The sequence below is a fragment of the Nannobrachium achirus genome (assembly GCF_963921795.1).
Source record: "Nannobrachium achirus genome assembly, chromosome: 17".
In the NCBI taxonomy this organism is placed as follows: domain Eukaryota; kingdom Metazoa; phylum Chordata; class Actinopteri; order Myctophiformes; family Myctophidae; genus Nannobrachium; species Nannobrachium achirus.
Genome location: NC_137824.1, coordinates 44,299,582 through 44,324,162, shown reverse-complemented (window position 1 = coordinate 44,324,162; position 24,581 = coordinate 44,299,582). Strand labels below are relative to the sequence as shown.

At 44.0% G+C, this 24,581-nt stretch overlaps 1 protein-coding gene across 1 annotated transcript in view; it reads left to right on the top strand.

Annotated features, from left to right (window-relative positions):
• The window catches only part of rab11fip5b (RAB11 family interacting protein 5b (class I)), a gene marked incomplete at both ends in the record, with an annotated part of 52,327 nt that overhangs the window by 21,212 nt on the left and 6,534 nt on the right, over nucleotides 1–24,581 (top strand). Inside the window, 4 exons of the mRNA XM_080746761.1 lie at nucleotides 14,575–14,943; nucleotides 17,081–17,256; nucleotides 17,988–18,615; nucleotides 20,599–23,262. Coding sequence (XP_080602887.1) covers nucleotides 14,575–14,943; nucleotides 17,081–17,256; nucleotides 17,988–18,615; nucleotides 20,599–23,262 — 3,837 coding nt within the window. The remainder of the gene's footprint in view (nucleotides 1–14,574; nucleotides 14,944–17,080; nucleotides 17,257–17,987; nucleotides 18,616–20,598; nucleotides 23,263–24,581) is intronic.

Below are 24,581 nucleotides of genomic sequence, written 5' to 3'. Positions count from 1 at the left end.
ACTCAGTTACTTTTACACCACTGGCATTGTAGACCCAGATGCTTGTGAAACATGATAAAGAAATAGTCATGCAATAGTATGAATTTGAGTTTATTTACACAAAGGATTTGCAATTGCAAAATATTGTAGCAGCATTATTTTCTGTAAGTGGCTAGCAGAGTCAGACTTAACTAAACTTAAATTGTTTTTATTGAAAAACGTTGAGGGGAAGGCGGCTGGGGGTCAAAACTTGGAACTTTAGGGGCTCACATGGGGCTGCTGTCCTGTGGGCAGAGCAGACTATGGATTCCAATTGGGGGGTGTTGGAACCCAGCCAGCCTAGGTGGGGGAGGGAGAGAGAAATGAGGTGAGCTTCAGAATAATTACAGTTGAGCCACAAGGTAGAGAAGAGGTGTTCAATCTGCCCGTTCCACACAGTTCAGAATAATGAACCCACTTACACTGCCTTTCTTTGGCTTCAATGAAGCAATCTGGGAGCTGGTACTGATTGTCAGCTGATTGTCAGATGGGCTTCAGGTGTGAGGCTGAGCTTCCGCTGCATGGTTTGAAACAATAAATGAATAAATGAATGCACTCAAACATCATTACTTTATAAAGAAACTCAAAGTCATTACTTCAAAATCAAATCAAACTAGGTGTCACTGCGGCTGCTTTTTCCTACCCATAACCATAGGTCAGACAGGATTGTGTCAGTCTTTCTGCAGGCTCGCCATCTTTCAGATTCAGTTCTAGGCAATAAACCTGGCCTGGATCAAAGAAAAAGGCCAAATGAATAGAAAAACAACAAATTCAAATAATCTGCTGCACTACAGGCTTGAAACAAAATAATTCCATTAATCTGCCCAACTAGGCATTGGCATTAAACTCAAAATACATCAATTCAATAATCAACGTTGCAGCTAACATACAAGCATTACATTCCAAAAGAAATCGTTTAACATTTAGATCCCAAAACCAAAAACAACATAACATTTCAGAGCACATGGTTAGCTTACCAAGTCACATTGTTCCTCCATCACACACAGCCAGTGTATCGAGTGGATCAGGTAGGTATGGTCAGGTGAGGTAAATCTAAAAGCCAAATTATAGTATGGGTAAGTATAATGAATGAAACTGTTAGAAATTGGAATAGTTGTTGGAATAATGAACAGTGTACAGACCTGCAGCTGCTGCATAATGTAGCAGTGAGTAGCAGCAACCACCAGCACCATGCGGCTTCCAACAATCTGAGAGGGGGGGAGTGGCCTCAACTCAACCACTATTTATACCCTTGCTTAAGAAGGTTGCCATGTTTGGTCGGGTTGCCATGTTCAGTTGCAGTACCAGGGTTTTCACGGCAAAATGTTGTAAAATGTATTTTAAATGCATGAGGTAAGGCTTGAACAGGGGACTTCTGGAATGATAGACAAAGGCCTTACCAGGTGAGCTATGCACAGCTCTGCACAGTGAGAAAATATTACTTTAAATGTTTGTTTTAGAGGCAGAAGAATAATTTGCATACAACTTGCAATATTGATTAAATTATTAAAAATGCATGTTTCAATTTTTAAAAAATCCGATCTGACAGATCTTTAGATGTTGGTCCAAAGTTCATGTAAAAAAAGTTCTGTGCACGTGACGCGAAAGTTCCGGAATAAAAGCGGGTTTAAGTGTTTTACAAACTGCTCAAAATGGCGGAAAATCTATGGACGAAGCTTACTTAACAAAGACAAGGATGGCTTCCGCTTGAGTCAAGGCACGTGTGTAACCAAGTTGCATGTCTTTAAACGAAACGAGGCATGACTTATGCCCCTTTAAAGTTTGAGTTTTCAAACGCTTCGTATAGCGCCCCCCCTTTGGCCAATTGGAGTAAGATTGCTTTCAGTGATATTTGGACTAACTCTCTACATATTTGCCAAATGCCATGAACGTGTCACTTTGCATGTATGATTTAGAGGCAGAAGAATAATTTGCATAAAACTGCAACATTGAGTGAATTATTAAAAAATAATGTTTCGCTTTAAAGAAAATCCGGCCGCTGTGCGATGACCGTGTTGGTCCAAAGTTCATGTAAAAAAAGTTTCGCGCACGTTACGCGAAAATCGCAGGAGGAGATAGATTTTGACTGTTTTTCATATAATTCAAAATTGTGGGAGAGGTAAAGGTCAGAGGTCAAAAGTCAGAGCGTAAAAGTTGTTCGGCATGAGGAGACGCATACGTGTATACAGGTTTCATTGCTGTACCTGAAACAGGGCATGAGCTACACCAGTTCAAAGTTTGCACTTTCGAAGGCTTCCTACAGCGCCACCCTTTGGCCGATTGTTGCGAGCTTCGCGTTTTAGCCGTTTGGCATAGTCCTCTGCCATACTGCCATGAACGTGTCACTTTGCATGTATGATTTAGAGGCAGAAGAATAATTTGCATGAAACTGCATTATACGGTTAATTATTAAAAAATAATGTTTCGCTTTAAAGAAAATCCGGCCGCTGTGCGATGACCGTGTTGGTCCAAAGTTCATGTAAAAAAAGTTTCGCGCACGTTACGCGAAAATCCCAGGAGGAGATAGATTTTGACTGTTTTTCATATAATTCAAAATTGTGGGAGAGGTAAAGGTCAGAGGTCAAAAGTCAGAGCGTAAAAGTTGTTCGGCATGAGGAGACGCATAAGTGTATACAGGTTTCATTGCTGTACCTGAAACAGGGCATGAGCTACACCAGTTCAAAGTTTGCACTTTCGAAGGCTTCCTACAGCGCCACCCTTTGGCCGATTGTTGCGAGCTTCGCGTTTTAGCCGTTTGGCATAGTCCTCTGCCATACTGCCGAGTTTCGTAAAAAGCGACTGCACGGTCTAGCCGCTAGAGCAAAAGTGGCGGAATAATAATAATAATAATAAATATAGCTGCAAGCAGCGATAAAGTGTCCAAGGCATAAAAAGCAGGAAAGCAATAAGGCATCAAGGGAAAGCAAAGAAGAATATCAAATTAAAACAGGACCGAACAGGACTCTGGCAGGTTTTTTTTTTGGCCTAGTGGTGACTCTATAATAGGCCAAAGTGAAAAGGGTGCCACGTGTTCTTGGGCCTTTCACGGCAATCGGACGCTGCATGCAGGATTTGAAGCATTTTGTTCCAAAAATGTGTTTTGCAAAAATTGACCCGCTGGTGGCGCTATAACAGGCCAATGTGAGAAGGGTGGCCTCTGTTCAGTGTAAATACTGAATAAAAGTACAAAGGTATTGGCATCAACTTGACATTTTTTGAAAATAGCAGATCTACAAGCTCACAATGCAATGCATGAGCATTTACTGGAGTAGCCTAGAAGTAAGACTATACAAGTGAAGTATAAAATACCTCAAAATTATACTAAGGATAGTATTTGAGTAAATGTAATCAGTTACTTTTACACCACTGGCATTGTAGACCCAGATGCTTGTGAAACATGATAAAGAAATAGTCATGCAATAGTATGAATTTCAGTTTATTTACACAAAGGATTTGCAATTGCAAAATATTATAGCAGCATTATTTTCTGTAAGTGGCTAGCAGAGTCAGACTTAAAAGTTAAATTGTTTTTATTGAAAAACGTTGAGGGGAAGGCGGCTGGGGGTCAAAACTTGGAACTTTAGGGGCTCACATGGGGCTGCTGTCCTGTGGGCAGAGCAGACTATGGATTCCAATTGGGGGGTGTTGGAACCCAGCCAGCCTAGGTGGGGGAGGGAGAGAGAAATGAGGTGAACTTCAGAATAATTACAGTTGAGCCACAAGGTAGAGAAGAGGTGTTCAATCTGCCCGTTCCACACAGTTCAGAATAATGAACCCACTTACACTGCCTTTCTTTGGCTCCAATGAAGCAATCTGGGAGCTGGTACTGATTGTCAGCTGATTGTCAGATGGGCTTCAGGTGTGAGGCTGAGCTTCCCCTGCATGGTTTGAAACAATGAATAAATGAATGCACTCAAACATCATTACTTTATAAAGAAACTCAAAGTCATTACTTCAAAATCAAAATAGGAATGAGTGTCACTGCGGCTGCTTTTTCCTACCCATAGGTCAGACAGGATTGTGTCAGTCTTTCTGCAGGCTCGCCATCTTTCAGATTCAGTTCTAGGGAATAAACCTGGCCTGGATCAAAGAAAAAGGCCAAATGAATAGAAAAACAACAAATTCAAATAATCTGCTGCACTACAGGCTTGAAACAAAATAATTCCATTAATCTGCCCAACTAGGCATTGGCATTAAACTCAAAATACATCAATTCAATAATCAACATTGCAGCTAACATACAAGCATTACATTCCAAAAGAAATTGTTTAACATTTAGATCCCAAAACCAAAAACAACATAACATTACAGAGCACATGGTCACTCACCAAGTCACAATGTTCCTCATTCACACAGCCAGTGTAGCGAGTGGATCAGGTAGGTATGGTATCTAAAAGTCAAATTATTGCATGGGTAAGTATAAATAATTAATGAATTAAACTGTCAGAAATTGGAATAGTTGTTGAAATAAATAAAGAGTACATACCTGCTGCCTGTAACACCTCCAGTGTTGTGGACCACACTGAGCAAGTTACTGCAGAAAGTCTGGCTTTATACTGGGTGTGGTTTGATTGCAAATTGCTGGGCAGCTGTGTTTGGGTCTATTCTGCATTAGAGGTGGGATTTATGGCTCTTTGAAGTGAGACAGTACCATCGATCTGGCTCACTAAAAAGAGCCGTTCAAAAGACTGGCTCATTTGGCTCCTTGTATATTTATATATTTTTAAGAAGAATTTGTTTAAACATGAATCCACAAGGTGGCACCACATTCCTCTGCTGACAGTTGAGATCACAATTTAGTATTTACCCTTTTCATAAAATGTGTGTGTAAATTAAGCTACCTTGACTTTTGTTATTCATAAAACACCTAAAAAAAACAAGCAGGCAACAATGAACTCGCTCCTCCACTTGTTCTCTCTCTCTCACTCACTCACTGTACTCAGTCAGTACTCAGTGGAGTAGCAAGGAGATGTTGAATTGGGGGGAGGGGGTCTCCCCCCAAATGAACGGCTCTCTACTGCGCAAACCGGATCCCATCGTTCACTTCAAAGAGCCGTTCAAAAGATTCGATTCGTTCGCGAACGTCCCAGCTCTATTCTGCATCTAGCCTAAGGCCCAGATCATGGGAAACCCCTACTCACGTCAGGGTGGGGGGTCCCCAGTTCAAATATGATTCTTTTTGGTTTCAGTGATATTTGGACTTACCCTCTACAGTATTTCATCATGAAAATGTGACTTTGCATCTATGTTTTAGAGGCAGAAGAATAATTTGCATAAAACTTGCAATGTTGATTGAATTATTAAAAAAGCATGTTTCAATTTAAAAAAAATCCGATCTGACAGATCTTTAGATATTGGTCCAAAGTTCATGTAAAAAAAGTTCCGTGCACGTGACGCGAAAGTTCCGGAATAAAAGCGGGTTTAAGTGTTTTACAAACTGCTCAAAATGGCGGAAAATCTAAGGGTGGAGCTTACTTAACAAAGACACAGATGTCTTCCGCTTGAGTCAAGGCACGCGTGTAAGCAAGTTGCATGTCTTCAAACGAAACGAGGCATGACTTATGCCCCTTTAAAGTTTGAGTTTTCAAACGCTTCGTATAGCGCCCCCCTTTGGCCAATTGGAGTAAGATTGCTTTCAGTGATATTTGTACTAACCCTCTACATATTTGCCAAATGCCATGAACGTGTCACTTTGCAAGTATGATTTAGAGGCAGAAGAATAATTTGCATGAAACTGCATTATACAGTGAATTATTAAAAAATAATGTTTCGCTTTAAAAGAAATCCGGCCGCTGTGCGATGACCACATTGGTCCAAAGTTCATGTAAAAAAAGTTTCGCGCACGTTACGCGAAAATCCCAGGAGGAGATAGATTTTGACTGTTTTTCATATAATTCAAAATTGTGGGAGAGGTAAAGGTCAGAGGTCAAAAGTCAGAGCGTAAAAGTTGTTCGGCATGAGGAGACGCATAATTGTATACAGGTTTCATTGCTGTACCTGAAACAGGGCATGAGCTACACCAGTTCAAAGTTGGCATTTTTCAAAGGCTTCCTACAGCGCCACCCTTTGGCAGATTGTTGCGAGCTTCGCGTTTTAGCCGTTTGGCATAGTCCTCTGCCATACTGCCGAGTTTCGTAAAAAGCGACTGCACGGTCTAGCCGCTAGAGAAAAAGTGGCGGAATAATAATAATAATAATAATAGTGATGAAGTCCAATAACAATGAGTGGCCAAGGCTTTTGCCACTTCGTGGCCTTGGCCACTAATAATAGTGCTGAAGTCCAATAACAATGAGTGGCCAAGGCTTTTGCCACTTCGTGGCCTTGGCCACTAATGATGAAGTCCAATATCAATGAGTGGCCATTTGCCACTTCGTGGCCTTGGCCACTAATGATGAAGTCCAATAACAATGAGTGGCCTTTTGCCACTTCGTGGCCTTGGCCACTAATAATAATTACAACTTCATATTTTATAACATCTGTTGATCCATATAACAATAAATCATCACAAAGAAAACTTCTCTGTCGAATAGAAACCTCCAAATATGTCCACAACTGTTACTTTTCAGGATTCAGATAAAAACATAGCAAAAGTAGCAGATCTACATGATCAAGATCTACAAGATGTACGCCACGTTTTGAGCTTGTAGATCTGCTATTTTTGGCTACAGGTCTCAAAATATGGACACTACTAGGGTTCAAGTTGTTTACCCATTTAGGCCTAGAATTATTGAATGCTTTAACCAGTGAAAAATAGCAGATATACCGGTACAAGCCGCGCTGCGAGCTTGTAGATCTGCTATTTTTGAAAAAGTCGTGAAAATGTGTGCAAATCTTTGAATATGTATTTTCAAAGCGAATGTTTGTAACTCAAATTTTGCTTCTGGGTGATCCCTGGAACTAGATATTTTGAAATGGTAGTCCGTGGCCAAATAAATATCATCTTGGTGGTCCTTCACATGAAAAGGTTTGAGCACCACTGACATAGTAGTCTCTCAAGAACAGACTAACTGAGCTCCAGTTAAGTGAAAAGGACCTTTTCTTTGACGATGGCTGGCCAGATTGCTGACATAGAAACATAGGTTTTTTCCAAAAATCTTTGAAGGATTCAAAAGACACTTATAGAATTGGGTCAAAATTCTAATTTTCACGATTTCTAAAAAATAGCAGATCTACAAGCTCGCAGCGCGGCACTCGGTGCCGCGCTGTGAGCTTGTATATCTGCTATTTTTTAATATTTAAAGCATAAAATATCGCGTCATAATGTGTTCAGGCCTAAATGGGTTAATATAAAAAGGATTGGAAGATTTGGAGGACCCCCTGTAGTGTTACTACAGGGGGTCCTGTAGTAACTCTCCCCCTGTGGAAGACCCCTGCCCTATAGTATATCATATGTAAACATACTCTTACTCGCTGTAGTACGCACTTGTGATTATTAGCAGCATAAGTGAGCTGGCAAGAAGAAAGCCTTTGTGTTGCTATAAGCTGAGCCATTCTCCTACAGTCAGCATAACAGTAGTAGACGTTGCATCACACACTGCATTTGCCATTACAATCACTGAAATGGAACAAGGAAGAGAGAGCGAGCACATAATAGTGGGAGAAATATGTGAAACAGTTGTTCACTTCCGGCAGAAAGCGTGAAAATTTGCACCTAGAGGTATTTGTGTGCGCTGAATTGAAAAATGTACGGATCCAAGCACTTTTCTCATGGGATCTGGTGGCTCTAATTCACTTACCATACAGGGAAAAAAGACCCCCCAAAAAATCTTAGAGCCACCAGGTCCCATGGGAAAAGTGCTTGGATCTGTCAATTTTTTCGGCGCACAAAATTACCCCTAGGTAAAAATGTTCACGTTTCTGCCATAACATAGGGCTTTAATTGGTTCATTTATTTTTGTAATAGGCCTAACCATCTAAATCTACAAAGTAACTTGTAACTGATGTCAATTGCAGTTGAATAAAAAGTACAACAACATTTGCCTCTTAGATAGTAAGGACTACACGTATAAATAGTATGGATTTAGGGTTGGGGCGGTATGGACATTTTGTTATCGCGGTTATCGTCTTCCCATTACCGGCGGTATTGCGGTAATTACCGCACCCCCCTTTCTATTTAATTAAGGTTCGTCGATAAGCCAAAATATTGCCATCATCTTCCCAAAATGTGCGGCTCCACAGCCCGACTGCCCGAGTAATACTTCCCCGTACAGCACAGCGGTTCTGGCTTTGAAAGGAGCAGATCTACAAGCTCAGAACGCGTCGCGGATGCAACGTGTTGTGATCGTGTGTTGTATATCTGTATATACCTGTGCACAGTCAGGTTACTATAGTAACGTAGGCTGGGGCTTTTCAGACACAGTACGTGGTGTGAACAACAACCAGATGAGAGACGGGTAGATCGTGTACAGTGATTCTGTAAACTCACGTCTCAAATCTCATTGATTGAGTGATATAAACATATAGACAGGTTTTAGTTACAATACTTGACAGAAAAGGTTGTAAAATCGCCGACGGGGCACAACGCGCTCCTGCAAATGAAGTCAGCGACGTGGTGGAAAAAGTAAAAGCTAGTTTAATTTTCGGCTTTAGTCCTCGCGGCTCGCACTCCGCCCGTATGAATAAAAAAAAAACTGCCACAAGGTATGTATGAAGTAAACATACTTGTGTCACGTGGAGAAAGTGTAACGCTGCTCCAGTAGCAGACTACGAGGCTGCCGCTGCTGCCCCAGTGTGCAGTGCAGGCCCGAGCTTCCAAACATGTGGTACGCGGCCCAGAGCAGAGCGGCATGGAGCGCATTCGGTCCTCGCTTCTCCCCTGTTTTAAAACTCGCTTGTTCTCAATAAAAATAGCCAATTTTTTGGCTTTTTTGACCGCGGTAAGGACCCTGACACCGTGGTAGGCCGCGGTATACGGCGGTACGGCGGTTACCGTCCCCAACCCCAATGGACTAGAAGTACCGTATAAAGTATCATAATCAACTCAAGTCAAAGTACCTCAAAATCAGCCTGGCAAACCAGACAAATCTGCGAGAAAAATAAAATCTATTTCACTCTGTCCATGCCAGGCTACCTCAAAGTGAGGTAAATGTACTTAGGCTACTCAGTTACTTTCCACCACAGATTCTGTCTTGCCTCTGAAGTGAACCATGGGGCTGTCTATTAGGTTTTGTTTGATGTGTTTATCAATAGGCCCTTTGTTAGAGGCACTGGCTGTGTGACGCATATAACAACATAATAACATAAAATAAAGAAATGCCACTTGTCCCCAATGTCCAAGATAGACCCAGTTTTGATTTCACGTCTCAAGTAGTCTGCATGAATAAAAATACATTAAAAAAAGCTCTACTCATATCTCCGCCACCGTTGCCCCTATCCATGCCAAACTTTGCACACAAACTCCTTGGCTGCCAAACCACACCCCTCATTTCTCACATGGCCCTCTTCTAGCGCCACAATGAGGCCGATTCTTGCAAAACACATTTTTGGACACTGCACCTACACATTTTGTCCTAAAATCACGGAAATTGATACACAGCATGTCTACACTCATGTCATCAACATAGATCTGTCCCATATAGCGCCACCATCAGGCAGACTTTTTCAAACACATTTTTGGACACTGCTCATACCGGTTTTGCCCTAAAATCACGCAAAGCGGTACACAGTATGTCGACAGTCATGTCATCAACATTGATATGTCCCATTTAGCGCCACCATCAGGCAGTTTTTTTCACGAACATTTCTGGACAGATTTTGCCCTAAAATCCTACGAAGCGGTACACGGTATGTCTAGAGTCATGTCATCACTATGGATCTGTCCCATTTAGCGCCACCATCAAGCTGATTTACATGCAACCTATCTTCCGATTCGGGAGTCTTACTGGTATAGCCAAGTCCTATATGCGATTTGAAAAACAGTATTAGCACTGTTTGCTAATCAATTAATGTAAGATGATGATATTTTTAGTAATATTGTTCCTGCTGTTCTGCATACAGCCAACCAGGTGAAGAAATCACAGACTGAGGCTTTAACCTTTGCTTTTATGAAATACCATTAGGGTTTTGTGGAAAATGCTTAGAAGCATATTGCTAGTTTGACCACCTCCGGCACCTCGCATGCTCTAGTCTGTAAAATCGCCTGTCTCCAAGCTCTCGATGCGTCGCAGACGATCGGCTATTTTCACTGCGGCACAACATGCTTCCAAATGACTGGAATCAGTTGTGGCAGCTGAGAACTTAAATCCATGTGTCTGGTGACAGGCAACAGTCTCAATGCAATGCTTCCCCTTTCCCTTGCATGATGTTAGTTAGTTATCTAATAAAAAAAGGTCAATGACCCTGTAGTGTTCATGCATAATAGGGAATTTAAGGAGCCCGTTTCTACTACCGCAACATGAGGCGGGACTACGACTGCTATGATGCAATCGCTGTTGCGGTCCAAATCGTTAACAGTCGGCGACGGGGTCCCCTTTTACTGAACGCTTTGGTTCCCATGGCGACGCGTCTAGTATACAGCAGACGTTTTAGGCGCAACGTGGAAAGGGAGCTTCTGGCGTAGTACAGACGGCTGCTACGGTGGCGCGCCGATCATTTCCGGTTGCCGTTGTCATCTGCTGTAGCTGTCCAAAGCTTAACACATGGGATGCTCAGGTTTCTAACATTTCTAGCTGTTGCTGCTGCCGCCGTTCACTCACGCTTTATTTTGAAGAGCCTCGGAAGCTTTGTGAGTGTGCACGTGAGTGTCCGCTGACGATTGAGGAAGAAAATCCATTTGTTTACAAACGCTCGCGAAACTAAAATCCAAACCGCGGCCGACCATCGCGGTAAAGTGTCGCCGTGAAAACAATCAGATCTCTGCTTCCCTGGCGTTCTTTTCACCTCATTCATAGATAAAGCCCTTTTTATGTTTCAGGCTAGAATGGAAATCAATGCAGCCTAGAGCATCCATTTTCTCTCTCTCTCTCTCTGAGCTACGGGGTGACGTATGGACTAGGGTCATTCACAGGTCACAGCATGCACGCAGAGCTGTACCAGTTAACCCCTTGTTGTCTCGTTTATGAACTCCTTTTGGCAGGGTGACCCCTAGTGGCCTTAACTCGTTACTGAACGAGTTTGGCACCCAAGTTGTTAAATAGCCCATTGTCGCCGCTCCACAGGCCTCCACAGAAACTATAATTATACCCAATATACTGTAGCAAGTGTAAGGCCTACTTTCTAAATGCCAAGCTTTAGCATATTGTCTCTGTCGGGTGGACACCTCACAAGTCCAAAACTGTTGTTTTTCAGAATTCAAATTCAAAAATAGCAAAAGTCGCAGATCTACAGTACAAGCTCAGGACATTAATTTACGAAAAAATGTCAAAAAACACATAGTTAATATATGGAGATAAGAGGTTTCTGCCTGACAGCAGTAGTTAATCAGGGGATATCTTAAAAAGTCCTGGAATAAATTCCTTACCAAAACATTTCTTCACCAATGTGTTTGTAAAGGTGTCTAGTAACACATCTCACAAAGACTGAAATTCAGTTTCCCTAGGAGAATCCTTGACAGCTGATGAAAGTTGGGGTCCCATTAAATTAACTATACAGGATAAAACATGTGAGGGGTCACATGTTTTATCCTCACAGCATGTGAGGGGTCAAGCTAGGGGCTTTTCATCATTCTGAATCCATTGCAAGCATTTGTTTTGCACGAAAAACATTCCTTGAGGTAAAGGCGGCTCCCACAAAACTGTGAAAAGTGATGACTCGTCACTAAACCACAGTTTTTTGGGGGCCGTTTTTAGGCCAAGGAATGTTTTTTTTTGCAAAACAAATGCTTGCAATGGATTCAGAATGATGAGAAACCCGTAGTTTGACCCCTCACCAAAGCATATTTATTTTGGTGTGTTTTATCCTGTATAGTTAATTTAATGGGACTCCAACTTTCATCAGCCTTTACAAACACTTTGGTGAAGAAATATTTTGGTAAGGAATTTATTCCAGGCTCTGACACTATTTCGGAAGATATCCCCTGACTAAGTCTTCAGTAAGTATGTTTCTGCTCTTGCACCGAATATAATGAGTCATACCCGTCTAGAATTATTTTTGTAGTCTCAGGTTTCCGTATCATCCCAAATGTCAGAGGTTTCAAAGGTAATATTGTAAATCAAATAGATTGCATCCTGTTGAGCTGCAACTAAAGCTGCAAGGGTTCGTTTTTTTTCTTTTTTCTTTTTATCACCAAAGATTCTAATTATTTTGCTATGTAGTATTTTAAAGAGCCCCTAAACAGGAAATGGGCCTTTCCGTCTGCTGAGAGCAGATTCTTCAGCGCTAAACACCTCACCTGATGACATGCTCAGGTGAGGTTTTCTTATTAGTAAGGGAAAGTTAGCCTATTGCTACATCAATCTGGGAACTAAATCTAAATCACTAGCTTTCTTCACAAATGTGTTCATAAAGGTGTCTACTATCACCTCTGAACTTTGTCAAACTCGACTCCCTTGACATACTTTGTGGGAGCCAATCAAAGTTGAGGGTATCGGGATACCCAGAGCCTGGGATTAAAGGGGGAAAAATATGGCCAATATGAACATATGAGGTGTGTAATTAGGGTATTGTTGTGCTGCTGAATCCATTCCAACAGTTCCATTAGTTATCAGTAAAAATGACTCCTTGGCCATAAAAAGGCCTAATTGGCTAAGGCTTAGCCAATCATGTCATTTGAGTTCACCTGTGTCCCGTTAGTCCCTATGTTTTAAACCCTGTGTTTGAGTGTTCCTTGTCAGATTGCATCATGTTATCCTAGTGTCATGATGTGTGCTTACCCACCTGATCTTGAATAGTTTTCATGAATTCAAACCCTACTCCAACCTTTTTTTTTATTGCCAATATTATGTCTCATGGACACACAAAGGTAGGTGTGGCCATTTTAACTGAAAACGAATGGTTGGAATGGATTCAGCAGCCCCAAAATACCCAAACTACACAACTCATACGTTCATATTGGCCATTTTTTATTTTTCCCCTTTGCCCTCGGGATACCCAATAACTTTGATTGGCTCCCACAAAGTATGTCAAGGGAGTTGGGTTTGACAAAGTTCAGAGGTGATAGTAGACACCTTTATGAAAACATTTGTGAAGAAAGTTAGTGATTTAGATTTAGTTCCCAGATGATGTAGCAATAGGCTAACTTTCCCTTACTATATCTCATCAGAGCATTCCTAAGACAACAATTTGATGAGTCTTTGTGTCTCCATAGGGAACAAAGCAGGCTCTTTGGGCCTCCATAGAGAACCACTGCTGGTCATCAAATTATTGTCTTAGGAATGCGGCCAAAACAAAAAATACCCATGAATAAAAGACTCAATTGATAATTGATAAGAAAAAAAAAAAAAAAACATTTGGGGGTGAACTGTCCCTTTAATGTGAGACATTATCCCACCATTGACATTGGAATGGAGCAAAAGCCAACAACGTCGCACAAGACATCTGGCTTTAATTGCAGGCCCTTTCTGGGTTCCCCTCCTCTCTGCTTCACTGTGCTCTCTGAAAGTCACATAGGATTCCAAAAGCGTTTATCTTGGCTCCGGAGCATGTTTTCTGGTCGGAGGGAGAGAGAGAGAGAGAGAGAGAGAGAGAGAGAGAGAGAGAGAGAGAGAGAGAGAGAGAGAGAGAGGGATGTTGCAAATTCTGGGCCCTGGGTACAAGGATTCACTTCAATTATTTAGTGATTTAACTACTGGAAAATAGAAGATATACAAGCACAGCACGGCACATGCCGCGCTGCAAGCTTGTAGATCTGCTATTTTTGAAAAATCTTGATAATGTCTGCAAGTCTTTGAATATTTAAACCCCCCCCCATCTGAAAATATTTTTTGGGGGGAAATTATTCAAGACTTTTCAACATAAATTTGGCTACACGGCACGAAGGGACACACAGAGTCATCTGCTACATCTGCTATTTTTGAGAATCACTGTTCTAAAGAGGTTGTGAAAAAGTTGTCGCTATAGCTTACAATAGATAAAATCTAAAATGGCAAGGATGCTTTCCCGGTTTTAACCAAATTTAGACCTGAAGACCCGAGTGGTTCTTTTTCATGTCAAGGACCCCTAGAATTATTTGTATTTGGACACTTACGCCCATCTCAATACATTTTGTTCCAGCCAGGGACCGCAACGGAGAAAGATTTGAGTTACAAATGTTTGTTGACTGCCCTTTTCCACTGACTAAGCTATGATGAATAAAACCATGACTAAATATTATTGATAATTTCGTCAACAAATAAAAACTAGACCAAAATGTCAGTGAGGGACTAGTGGAGAAGAGATCCAGTAGAACTAAAAGACAATTCATTTTATTTGTGGTTGCGCTCGGGAGTTGTTTCGTAGACAAAATCAACTGTAGATTTAGTCGACTAAAATCTTATGATATATTGTCGACTGAAACTAGACATTTCAGATCACAAAATATGACTCAAACCAATGACATTTTATTCAAAAGACTATGACTAAAACTACATCAAAACACTGCTCTCTCTCTCTCTCTCTCTCTCTCTCTCTCTCTCTCTGCAGGTGGCTCAGGCTCCACTCCAGGGCGGGCCGCAAGGAGAAGGAGCGTGGCGAGCTGCAGACCACCGTGCGCTTTACGCGGAACAACATGACGGCTAGCATGTTCGACCTCACGCTGAAGGACAAGCCGCGCTCGGCCTTCGGCAAGCTCAAGGACCGCGTCACGGGCCGCAAGGGCAGGGGCGGAGGCGACGTCACCGAGTCCTCCTCGGCCATCGTCCCGGGCCGCTTCGCCGCCCTGTCGGGCTCCCCGGGCCAGCCATTTGGGGAGGGGGGAGGAGGAGGAGGGGAGGAGATCACCAGGGACGCGCAACAGGCGCCGGAGGAGAAGAGGAGCAAGATGAAGGACTTCTTCAAGGGAAAACTGCGCAGGTCTGTTTATTTATTTATTTATTTGACGTAATCGCCAGTGGCGTAAAGTAACTAAGTACATTTACTTATGTACTGTACTTAAAGGAGGACTTAACCACTTTTCAACCTGTCTTCATATAATAGGTCCTCAATGTTCATGATAAAATAGCATAGTCATTTATTTCTACTCAGTCTGAGGCTCATAGGAGAGCTGTGGGCGGGCCAAATCGATCCACCAGTGACATCATCAGTGGGGAATCCAAGCTAATAGAAAAAGCAGGCTTTCTATTCCTGAAAAGTTGCAATGTCAAAGTGGAAGCCATTGTTCTCGCGATAATACTTTTTTTTACAAAGATATTGTTTAAAAAAGAAATCTGTCAAACGATGATGTCACTGGTGGATGGATTTGACCCGCCCACAGCTCTCCTATGTGACCCAGACAATGAAAAAAATTGTGCTATTTTATCATGAACATTAGTGAGGACCTATTATATGAAGACAGGTTGAAAAGTGGTGAAATCCTCCTTTAAGTACAGTTTTGAGGTATTTGTACCTTACTTGAGTAGTTCAAATTTTCAGTACTTTTACTTCTACTCCACTACATCTCAGAGGCAAATATTGTACTTTTACTCCACTACAATTATTTCAAAACTTTAGTTACTAGTTACTTGGCAGATATAAATGATTATATTATAAAACATACATTAACCACTTTAGCCCTATTTTATAACGTGGCTATTTGAAAATAGCCAATCTACAAGCTCACAACACGTCGCGTCTTGAGCTTGTAGATCGGCTATTTTCAAACATTTTGTACTTTTACTTTTGGTACTTCAAGTACTGTAACAGAGTACTTTTACATTGCAGTATTGATACTTTTACTTAAATAAAAAATGTGAGTACTTCACATTCCATCACATCAGTACTTCCATCACTGGTAATCGCAATTGTTTGAGATAATTGTTTTGCGTAATCGTCAGAATCGTTTTCCATTCATTTGTGTAAATGAAAAAGTGCAAAATAGCTGATTCACAAGCACACAGCACACTTCATCTAGACGTGTAAATGTGGGCTAGTCGATTGGCTTTTTTCGCCGCTCTTTTAGAACATTTCTGAACCTTTCAATGATATACCATGGCCAGTGGCCATAGTATATCGTCATTGTCAGGCGAAAACCTTGTATGTCCAAGACCGTTCGTTTTGTATTTATCATTTTAGTGAAAATAGCAGATCTACAAGCACACAAAGCCTCGCACCGCGAGGCGTTGTTTTCACTGCTTTTGTGCGACAGCCTTGTATGATGAAGCAGGGCTTTACTTGGTGAAAAAACGTACAAATTTGAAACTTGGAGATACAAGGTTTCCACCCGACAACAACGATATTATGCTGTATGTTATCTCTGTCGGGTGGGACCCTCATGTCCACAACTGTTACTTATCAGGATTCAAATAAAAAAAAATAGCAAAATTAGCAGATCTACAAGCTTGTAGATCTGCTACCTTTGTTGCTTTTGTGCGACGCCGTAGGACGATCAAAAGGGGACGTTAATTTTAGGAAAAAACACAAAACTGTATACTATGCACGGATATGACTTTACATTCATTCCTGTGTGTATTTAAGTTGTCATACCTTCCCTGTGCATTTGAAAAAAAAAAAAAAAAAACTATTGAATCGTTAATTGCATTTAACCGTCAACTAAATACGTGTACGTTGTAAATAACCACCATCATAGGCGATTCTAGCCTCTTCTAGCAGGGGGTGCAAGGCTGCGCTGGATAAAAAAAAAAAAAAAAAAACTGTACAACTTTTGTATGGTTTATCCTGTTTCTATAAGGTTTATTTTTTACCTAATTGTAACACAAATAAACGGTGCTTTTCTAGACACTATGAGCATATGCCTATATGATTTATTTACTTATTTTTGCAACAACTTGTGTGTAAAATACATTTAAGAGAGGGGGCTTTAGGAGGAGTTCACCACCAAATTCGCCACAGGCACCAGAGATAAATAACAGACACTTTTTTGATCCGTGTAAATGTGTTGCTTGTGGTAGCTTGCAATGACTTTATGAGGTTGTTCACCCCCCTGGCGGCCAGGGGTTGCAAGGCACCCATAGACACCCCTTAAAATCGCCTATGACCACCATTAACCGTACAGGTCCGATGACACCCGGTCCTGCTCGTCGCTGGCTTCAGAGAGCAGCATGTCATCTGTGGCCAGTGAGAACCCCCCGCCCAGTCTGGACCTCCTGGCGGACCCCCCCAGCTCCCCCATCTACAGCCCCAAGGTCAAGGTGGACTCCCACTATGGAGACACAGACCTAGCCAAGAAAGGTGTGTTTATTTTTTTATTTTTTCCCCCCCTTTTATGCTATTTGTTTTAGCACAGGAAGATGTGTAGTAACTAAAGTAACTAAGTACATTTACTTAAAGGGATATTTCACGTTAAAAAAAAAGTTTGGTAATTTTATTCTAATCAGGCTTTTGCGGACACCCTGGACAGTTTTTAAAGGGATATTTCACTTTCGAAAACACTTTTTGTCATTTTATCATCTAATCAGGCTCTTGGACAGTTTTTTTTATATCTTCATTTGGTATTTAGATATCTGATATTGATTTCCCCTCATTTTCCCCCTTCCAGGACCTTCCTATACAAACCCATTGTAACTTCAACTGTATCAATACTTCAGGCCGTAGTATCGCGATACTTTGAGGAAAATAAAATATGTTCCCATGCATAGGAACCAATGGTAGAAGGCCGGTCCTGACACTCCACTGCCTCTAGATGTCGCTGTACTATAGTAGCTACTTCCCCTTCCAAAACAACAACATTAGAGCATCGCCTTCAGCTTCGCAATACATCGTGATACTATTGCACCGTGACCCAAGTATCGTGATACATATTGCATCATGAGATTCTTGCCAATATCCACCCCTAATGTTCATAAATAGCAAATTTTTAAGCTCACAAGCTTTGTGAGCTTGAATCTGAGCTCTGAATCTGTCTTGAGAGAATAAACCTTACATACGGTAACCATAATCCCGAACTTTATCGCTCCAAACAGTGCTCACCACCCAGCACACGACCAAGGTGCTTACCCACAAGCGCGCCTTCAGCGACGAGGCCAGCAGGATCACCACGGTGGCGGCCGGCGCGCCCCGGCCGCATCCCGCCGTGGAGTCCATCATGGGCCGTCAGCTGACCCAGTCCAAGTCCTCCCTGTGCATCAACGGGAGCCACGTCTACGACTCGGAGCCCTGCACCCCCAACAGGAACGCCTCGCCCAAGCTGGTCCTGCTGGAGAAGTGCTCGCCGCTCTCCCGGTCCCTGCAGAACCTCACCAAGCGCGGAGGGGGAGGAAGCGAGGACAAGGGCTCCTCCTCCCCCGCCGGAGAGGGCCGGCGCTGGTCCTTCGACAAGGGCAAGAAAGAGGACACTGAGGAAGTTCAGAGTGCCCGCATCGGGGCCTCGTGCCCGGCCGCGCAGCAGCCGGTGTCCCCCTTGTCGGCCGCTGCGGTCTCCCCCCCAGACAAGGGGAAAAAGACAAGAAAGACGCTGTTCTCGACGGGCGGCAGGAGCGACTCCCTCCCGGCCAAGTCGGAGCAACAACACCATGGCCAGGCCGGTTCCTGGGCTCCCGAGGGCAGGCTCAGGGGTTGGTTCGGCTCCGGCGACTCGCAGAACAAGCCAAGGTGAGCGATGAGTGACGGGTCATTGCAAAGCCTCGGCCCTGGTTCTCGAGAGGTTTGAAATGGTGTCCTCTTCTGACATTTTGAGGCACCGCTCCCTCCCTGTTTGCCTAGAGCAGTGGTTCTCAAATGTTTTCATTTCAAGGACTCCCTGGTTCGATATGAATCAGGCTATGGACTCCAATCTGATATCTGGGACCTTCTTTAGCAGAAGGCCGATGCACCCCTCAAAGGTTGGTGACAGGTGCGTAGGACAACCAAAAAGGTGCAAATGTTCAGAAGGGGATCTCTGATAATAAAATCAAAGAAAGAGACACCCGCACACTGTCTGAAAAAAGAAAAAAAGAAGTTGCTCTTTATTAAGTCAACGTTGCGGACGTTAGACCCTTAGATATCATCATTGTCGGGTGGAAACCTTGTATCTCTAAAACCGTTCCTTTTGTATTTATCATTTTAAAAACGATTTAAACTAGTGAAAACAGCCGATCTACAAGCACACAACGCCTTGCGGTGCGAGGCGTTGTGTGCTTGTAGATCTGCTGTTTTCACTAGTCTTGTGCGACAGTCTTTTTATGATGAAACGGGGCTTTACCTTATGGAAACATACATTTGAAACTTGGAGATACGAGGTTTCTGCCCGACAGTGACGATATGTCTGTCCTAATCATTAATTTTCTTCTTTTTTTAAAGATCCAGACAGTGTGCAGGGCCTCTTTCTTTGATTTATCAGAGACCCCCTACTGAAATATCTGGGACCCCAATCTGCACTAATTCTGACAGCATCATTTAAGTTCAATGAGTATAAAATCATTTAGCTGGGGGACCCCCAAGGAACCCAAGGGGGGCCCCACTTTGAGAACCAGTGGTCTCTGCTCCCCCCCCCCCAGCTCATTTGAAATGCAAAATGTCATATGTTTCTCCATTTTAACGGCATGTTGCCCCCATACATGAACACATCTCATACGGTTTTTCCCACACCATACGATTTCAAATATCAGACCTTGAACAAAATTCCATTTCACACACATTCCAACATGGCATCACAATTTTGGGCATATCCTTTTTAGGCGAAATATTTTGAAATGTCAACATTTTCAAAAATATCGAAATTCGCCTTTCTTTATCACAGCTGTAATTGTGGCATAGGAAAAAAATAATGGCATTATATGATGTGGGAAAAACATTTCATATTGCGCTGTGCTCACCCAAACACATAACTGCCAATGCTGATGGCTCAAATCCCGAATGGCTAAAAAAGCACTCTTCTTTTTCGTTAAGGCATTTTCAATTGCGCTTTGCTTAAAAAAAAAGATGAAGAAAAAGTTATTTATGTTGCCGTTTGCATAATGATATAATTTTTTGATTTGTTTTTATTTTGACCTTAGATAGCTTGAGGCTAGTCAAGCATTTCAATAGTGCAGCAAAAAAAATAAAAAAAATAAAACTAGAAACCAATCACAACCTTTGATCTGGAGAGTGTCTCTGGTCATGTTCTTTTCCTTCTTTGTTTGTGTAAAAAGAAAGATGATTCTCCATTGACTGGCTGGCACACTATTAACTAAGAGGACTATACTTGTACCCATTTCTAGGGCTGTCACGATTATGACATTTTACATGGCGATTAATTGTCACTCAAATAATTGCGAGTAATGATTTAATTGTGTATATGTCGTTGACAATTACATATCTTTTTGGCTTTTAGGCTTTGAAGTTGCTCATGGCAATTATGACACATAACCTAAATATACAAAGACATTACTGACATATTTGATAACTTTATACTTATCACTATCAAAATAACATTGATAGTGGAAATAGCTTGTAGATCTGCTATTTCCACTACTTTTTGAAAGTGTTTGAAACTATATTAACATTTCTCAACAGAAACGATTATGAAGATTATGCGAAATAATTGCGATTGCCTGAATGAATTGCGATTAGACGATGATGTAATCATTGTGACAGCCCTACCCGTTTCCTCCACAGGCTGGAAGGTTCTCCTAAGGTAGAAAGCAGCTCAGATGAACCCGCCCCGCCCCTCCCTCCCCGTTCACCCATTCACCACGCCCACCCCCCCTCCCCCTCCCCCTCGCCCTCGCCCTCGCCCACCCATATCCCTCCTCCTGAAAGTCACAGGAGTCACCGCGCCAACAACAACAACACCAACCCCTTCGCCACCCCTTCTCCCTCCCCATCCCCGACCCCCCCACCCATCTCCCCCTCCAACCCCTTCCTCCCCCGAATGCAGCGCAACCCCTTTTTCGTGGAGCTCATAGCCGAAGAGTCGCGCCGGTCGCCGCCCCTCCTCGCGTCCTCCTCCGGCTCGCCCCTCCCTCATTGCACGGCTCTGCCCTCCTCCTCCTCCCGGCCATGCTTCCCCATCCCCTCCCCCTTGGGCCCTGCCCCCGCGCCAAAGAGGGTGCCCTCCATACGGCGGGAGCGCCCCAGGGCGGTAGCCAGGCAGGCGTCGCTTCCCGCTGTGCTCCCGAGACCGGTCGCGCCACCTGGCTCCCTCGGCCATTTCACCCCGCGCTCCGTGTCGGACAGTGGGGGAGAACAGTGGGATGACTCCTTTGATGCGTTTGCCTCCAGCAGGCTCAGCGACGCGCCAACGGGTGCGCCTCGTCACCAGGAGCCTTCGAGGGCTCAGAGACGGGGCAACCCGCCCGATGGCGAGAGATTGGAACCACCGGCGCCGCCGCTGCCTCCGCGGAGGCCGCCGAGGAGCATGCAGAGCGAGATGTACTCCAGCAGCTGGCTGCACCGAGGTCAGGAGCTCGCCGTCCAGAAAGAGGCCTGTCTTTTGTCGCAGACCGGCGCCGCGTCCCGCCAGCGCGCCAGGGAGGAAGAACAGCAGCGCAAGCGAAGCACCCCGAGCAGCGCGTCTCCGTCTCCGGACCCTCCGGCGTCCAGCGAGACGTCGGAGTCCCTCGGCAGTCGCCCGCGGCCCGAGGGCGCGGGTTTGACCTCTTCATCCGGGCTCACGTCCGACTCAGACCACATGAAGAAGTTCAGGTACGAGCCATTGGAGGATGACACGCCCTGCTGGAAGGGGATGCTGTTTGAACAGGACCTGTACGGTCGCATTGGCAGCACAGAAAGCTATGGCGAGCCCAGAGTAAACGATGCCCTTTTATCAGTAGCCCCAGAGGAGCCTGCCGAAAACCAGATTGCATCAAAGAGCAAGGCTCCCTCTCAGAAAGCTGACATCACCACCGGGCCTAAAATGCTTCTTAATAGCGAGCTGACTGTTGCCGACCTTCTCAGCATGTCCGCTGATGTGACGGCTCCTAAATCAAACTCAAAAGCATTAGGTATCGCTCCTGTTACATTAGAGCCTGTGATATATTCTCCCCCTGTTCACCCACCCCAGCAGCCCACAAGTGCAAACGATAACACATCTTATTCTCTGACTTTGGAAGATCTGAACATGAATGTGAATAACTGCTTGGACTTCAGTTTTATTGATTCCGAAGGCTCCTCTCCATCAGAAACAACAGCAGACACTCTCAGAGGTCTCAAAGACTTAGGTGAGAGTTTCCCTCCGCCGCCGGAAGATTCACACGTGCCTGTTTACCACGAGGGGACACTGGTCACACCTGAGAACATGTTGGCTTTAAAACACACTACATCAGAGACAAACTCGTCCCTAGTGGACATGAGTGTATCACCTGACAAAATGTGGCCAGTCTCCCCGGTTAGCGAGGAAGACACAAGCGAGAACCTCTTTTCTTCGTCCGAACTCGAAACTGAGCCTAGACCGGTTCGCTTGAAAGGAGAAGAGGAATTTAGACAAACAGACGGCACGTTCGACGGTAACGGTAACACCGAAGTCAAACTGCAGGCCACCTCTCACAACCAAATTGGGGCGTCGTCGTTTTCCGGGGTGCTCAGTGCACGCTTGAGACCGAAAGGAGCGAACCAGGAAGTACGTGGCGGTGGAAGTCCATGCAGTCAGAGCAAAAAAGGAAACGATAAACCGAACGGTCTGTCACATCCTGTGCGCAGGATTTCCGAGAGCGGTGAAGGACCGCTCTCATATCAGCCCGCCAACTCATCTCACTCCTCATCGCTGACGTTAGATAAAGAGTCAACCTGTGTGGCGGATAGCAGTAAACCAGTCATTTGTCCATCAGAAACCCATAGTATACAGTCAATTCTGAACAAAACCGACACCGCAGAAGCCTCCTCGCTGGGAGGACAAACCGCGTTCGAAGACTTCCACGCCAGGGTAGCGCCAAACGTCACCCCTTCAAAGTCAAAGATTGGTCAATCTTTGCAAGACACCGCACCACCACCACCACCACCACCCCCCTCCTCTGTTTCCATCCCCTCTGCTGCTGCTGCCTTCCTCTCCCAGTCTAGTGACAGTATCAACGCACCACCACCGACTAACCACCGCCACCCGCATCACCCTGCCCCTCCCGACCTGCACCCCTTAGCCACGAGGTCTAGCGCAGACACCACTACCACTACCACCACTACTACTACCACTGCTCTGGCGGTGACGCTGGTCAGGTCCGCCCTCTCCTCTTCCTCCTACTCCTCCTCCTCCACTGCCCAGTCCCTGGTCGATGCACGGCACACACTTTTGCCTGAGGAGAGACAGCCAGCTATCAGCTGCTACCTGCTGCCCCTTCAGGAGAGCAGGTGAGAAAACCCCTCATAAGTGAGAGAGAGAGAGAGAGAGAGAGAGAGAAAAAAAGCTCTTATGAATTCCTCTTTAGGACAACTGTTCTCAAACGCTTTCGTGTTGAGGACCCCCAAATTGATATTAATTTTACCGCGCACTACCCCTCCCACCCCACCCCCCCTTCCCCCCTACCCCATCTGAAAAGGTTTTGTGCCAGGCAGGGACCCCCAGAAGAGGCGTTTTATGTCAATGAGAGTTTTCTAAATTATTCAACATTTTTGACATAAAAACGTGCACAAAAAGTAAGGAAACTTGGCTTCGGTCTATTATATCTCCCCTTTAATAACACCAATTGGTATTGTGTTTTATATCATTTTTATCGTTGATTAGTCACCTTTACAACAGGGCACAGCTTGTAAGCATCAGGCATTTGTGGAATGAGCAACACAGCCAAACGTGTGGCTAGCGCTGACCAAACAAGTACCCTGTAACCTGTAATACTGTTCTGTTGGTATTCACCTTTGAAGAGCATTGAAGATTGCACATAACCAACACATATTGGCCATGTATAAAATGTATCAATTTTACACTCAGTGTCAGGGACCTCAGTAGTGTGTGGAAGATCCATACGTAGCCACAACAGCTTGGCACCTGCTCCTCATGCTGGTCACCAACGTGGTTCTGTTAGTCACTCTAGCACGTACACCTCGCCCAAGTTGATCCCACATGTGTTCAGTTGGGTTGAGGTCTGGACTCATGGCAGGCCATTCCATCCTCTCCACTCCCAAACTCTGATGATCCTGGCTCTGTGGGGGCGAGCGTTGTCATCCTGGAGGATAGCATTAGGTCCCAAATTCTGGCAGAACCCATGCTCGGGTGCTAGGCACAAGCCTGCCAGCACTTGAAGCCCAAAATGAGAATGCATGCCAGCAGAAAAAAGTATTACAGGCCATTTTGGCAAATGTTTGGTCAGTGCTACCCACACGTTTGGCTGTGTTGCTCATTCCACAAATGCCCGATGCTTACAAACTGTACCTCGTTGTAAAGGTGACTGACTAATCAACAATAAAAATTATATAAAACACAATACCAATTGGTATTGTTAAAGGAGAGATATGATAGACCAAAATCAAGTTTCCTTACTCTTTGTGCACGGTTATATACAGTATATATGAAAATAAATAGAAGATATGCAAAGCTCGCAGCTTGTAGATCTGCTGTTTTTAATTTGAATAGCCAACAAATAAATGGATAACATGATGGTTGTGGAGCTATGTCAACTACTCGTTATGGGGTCCCACGGGAACCCTCCTCCCAAAGGACCCCTGGGGGTCCC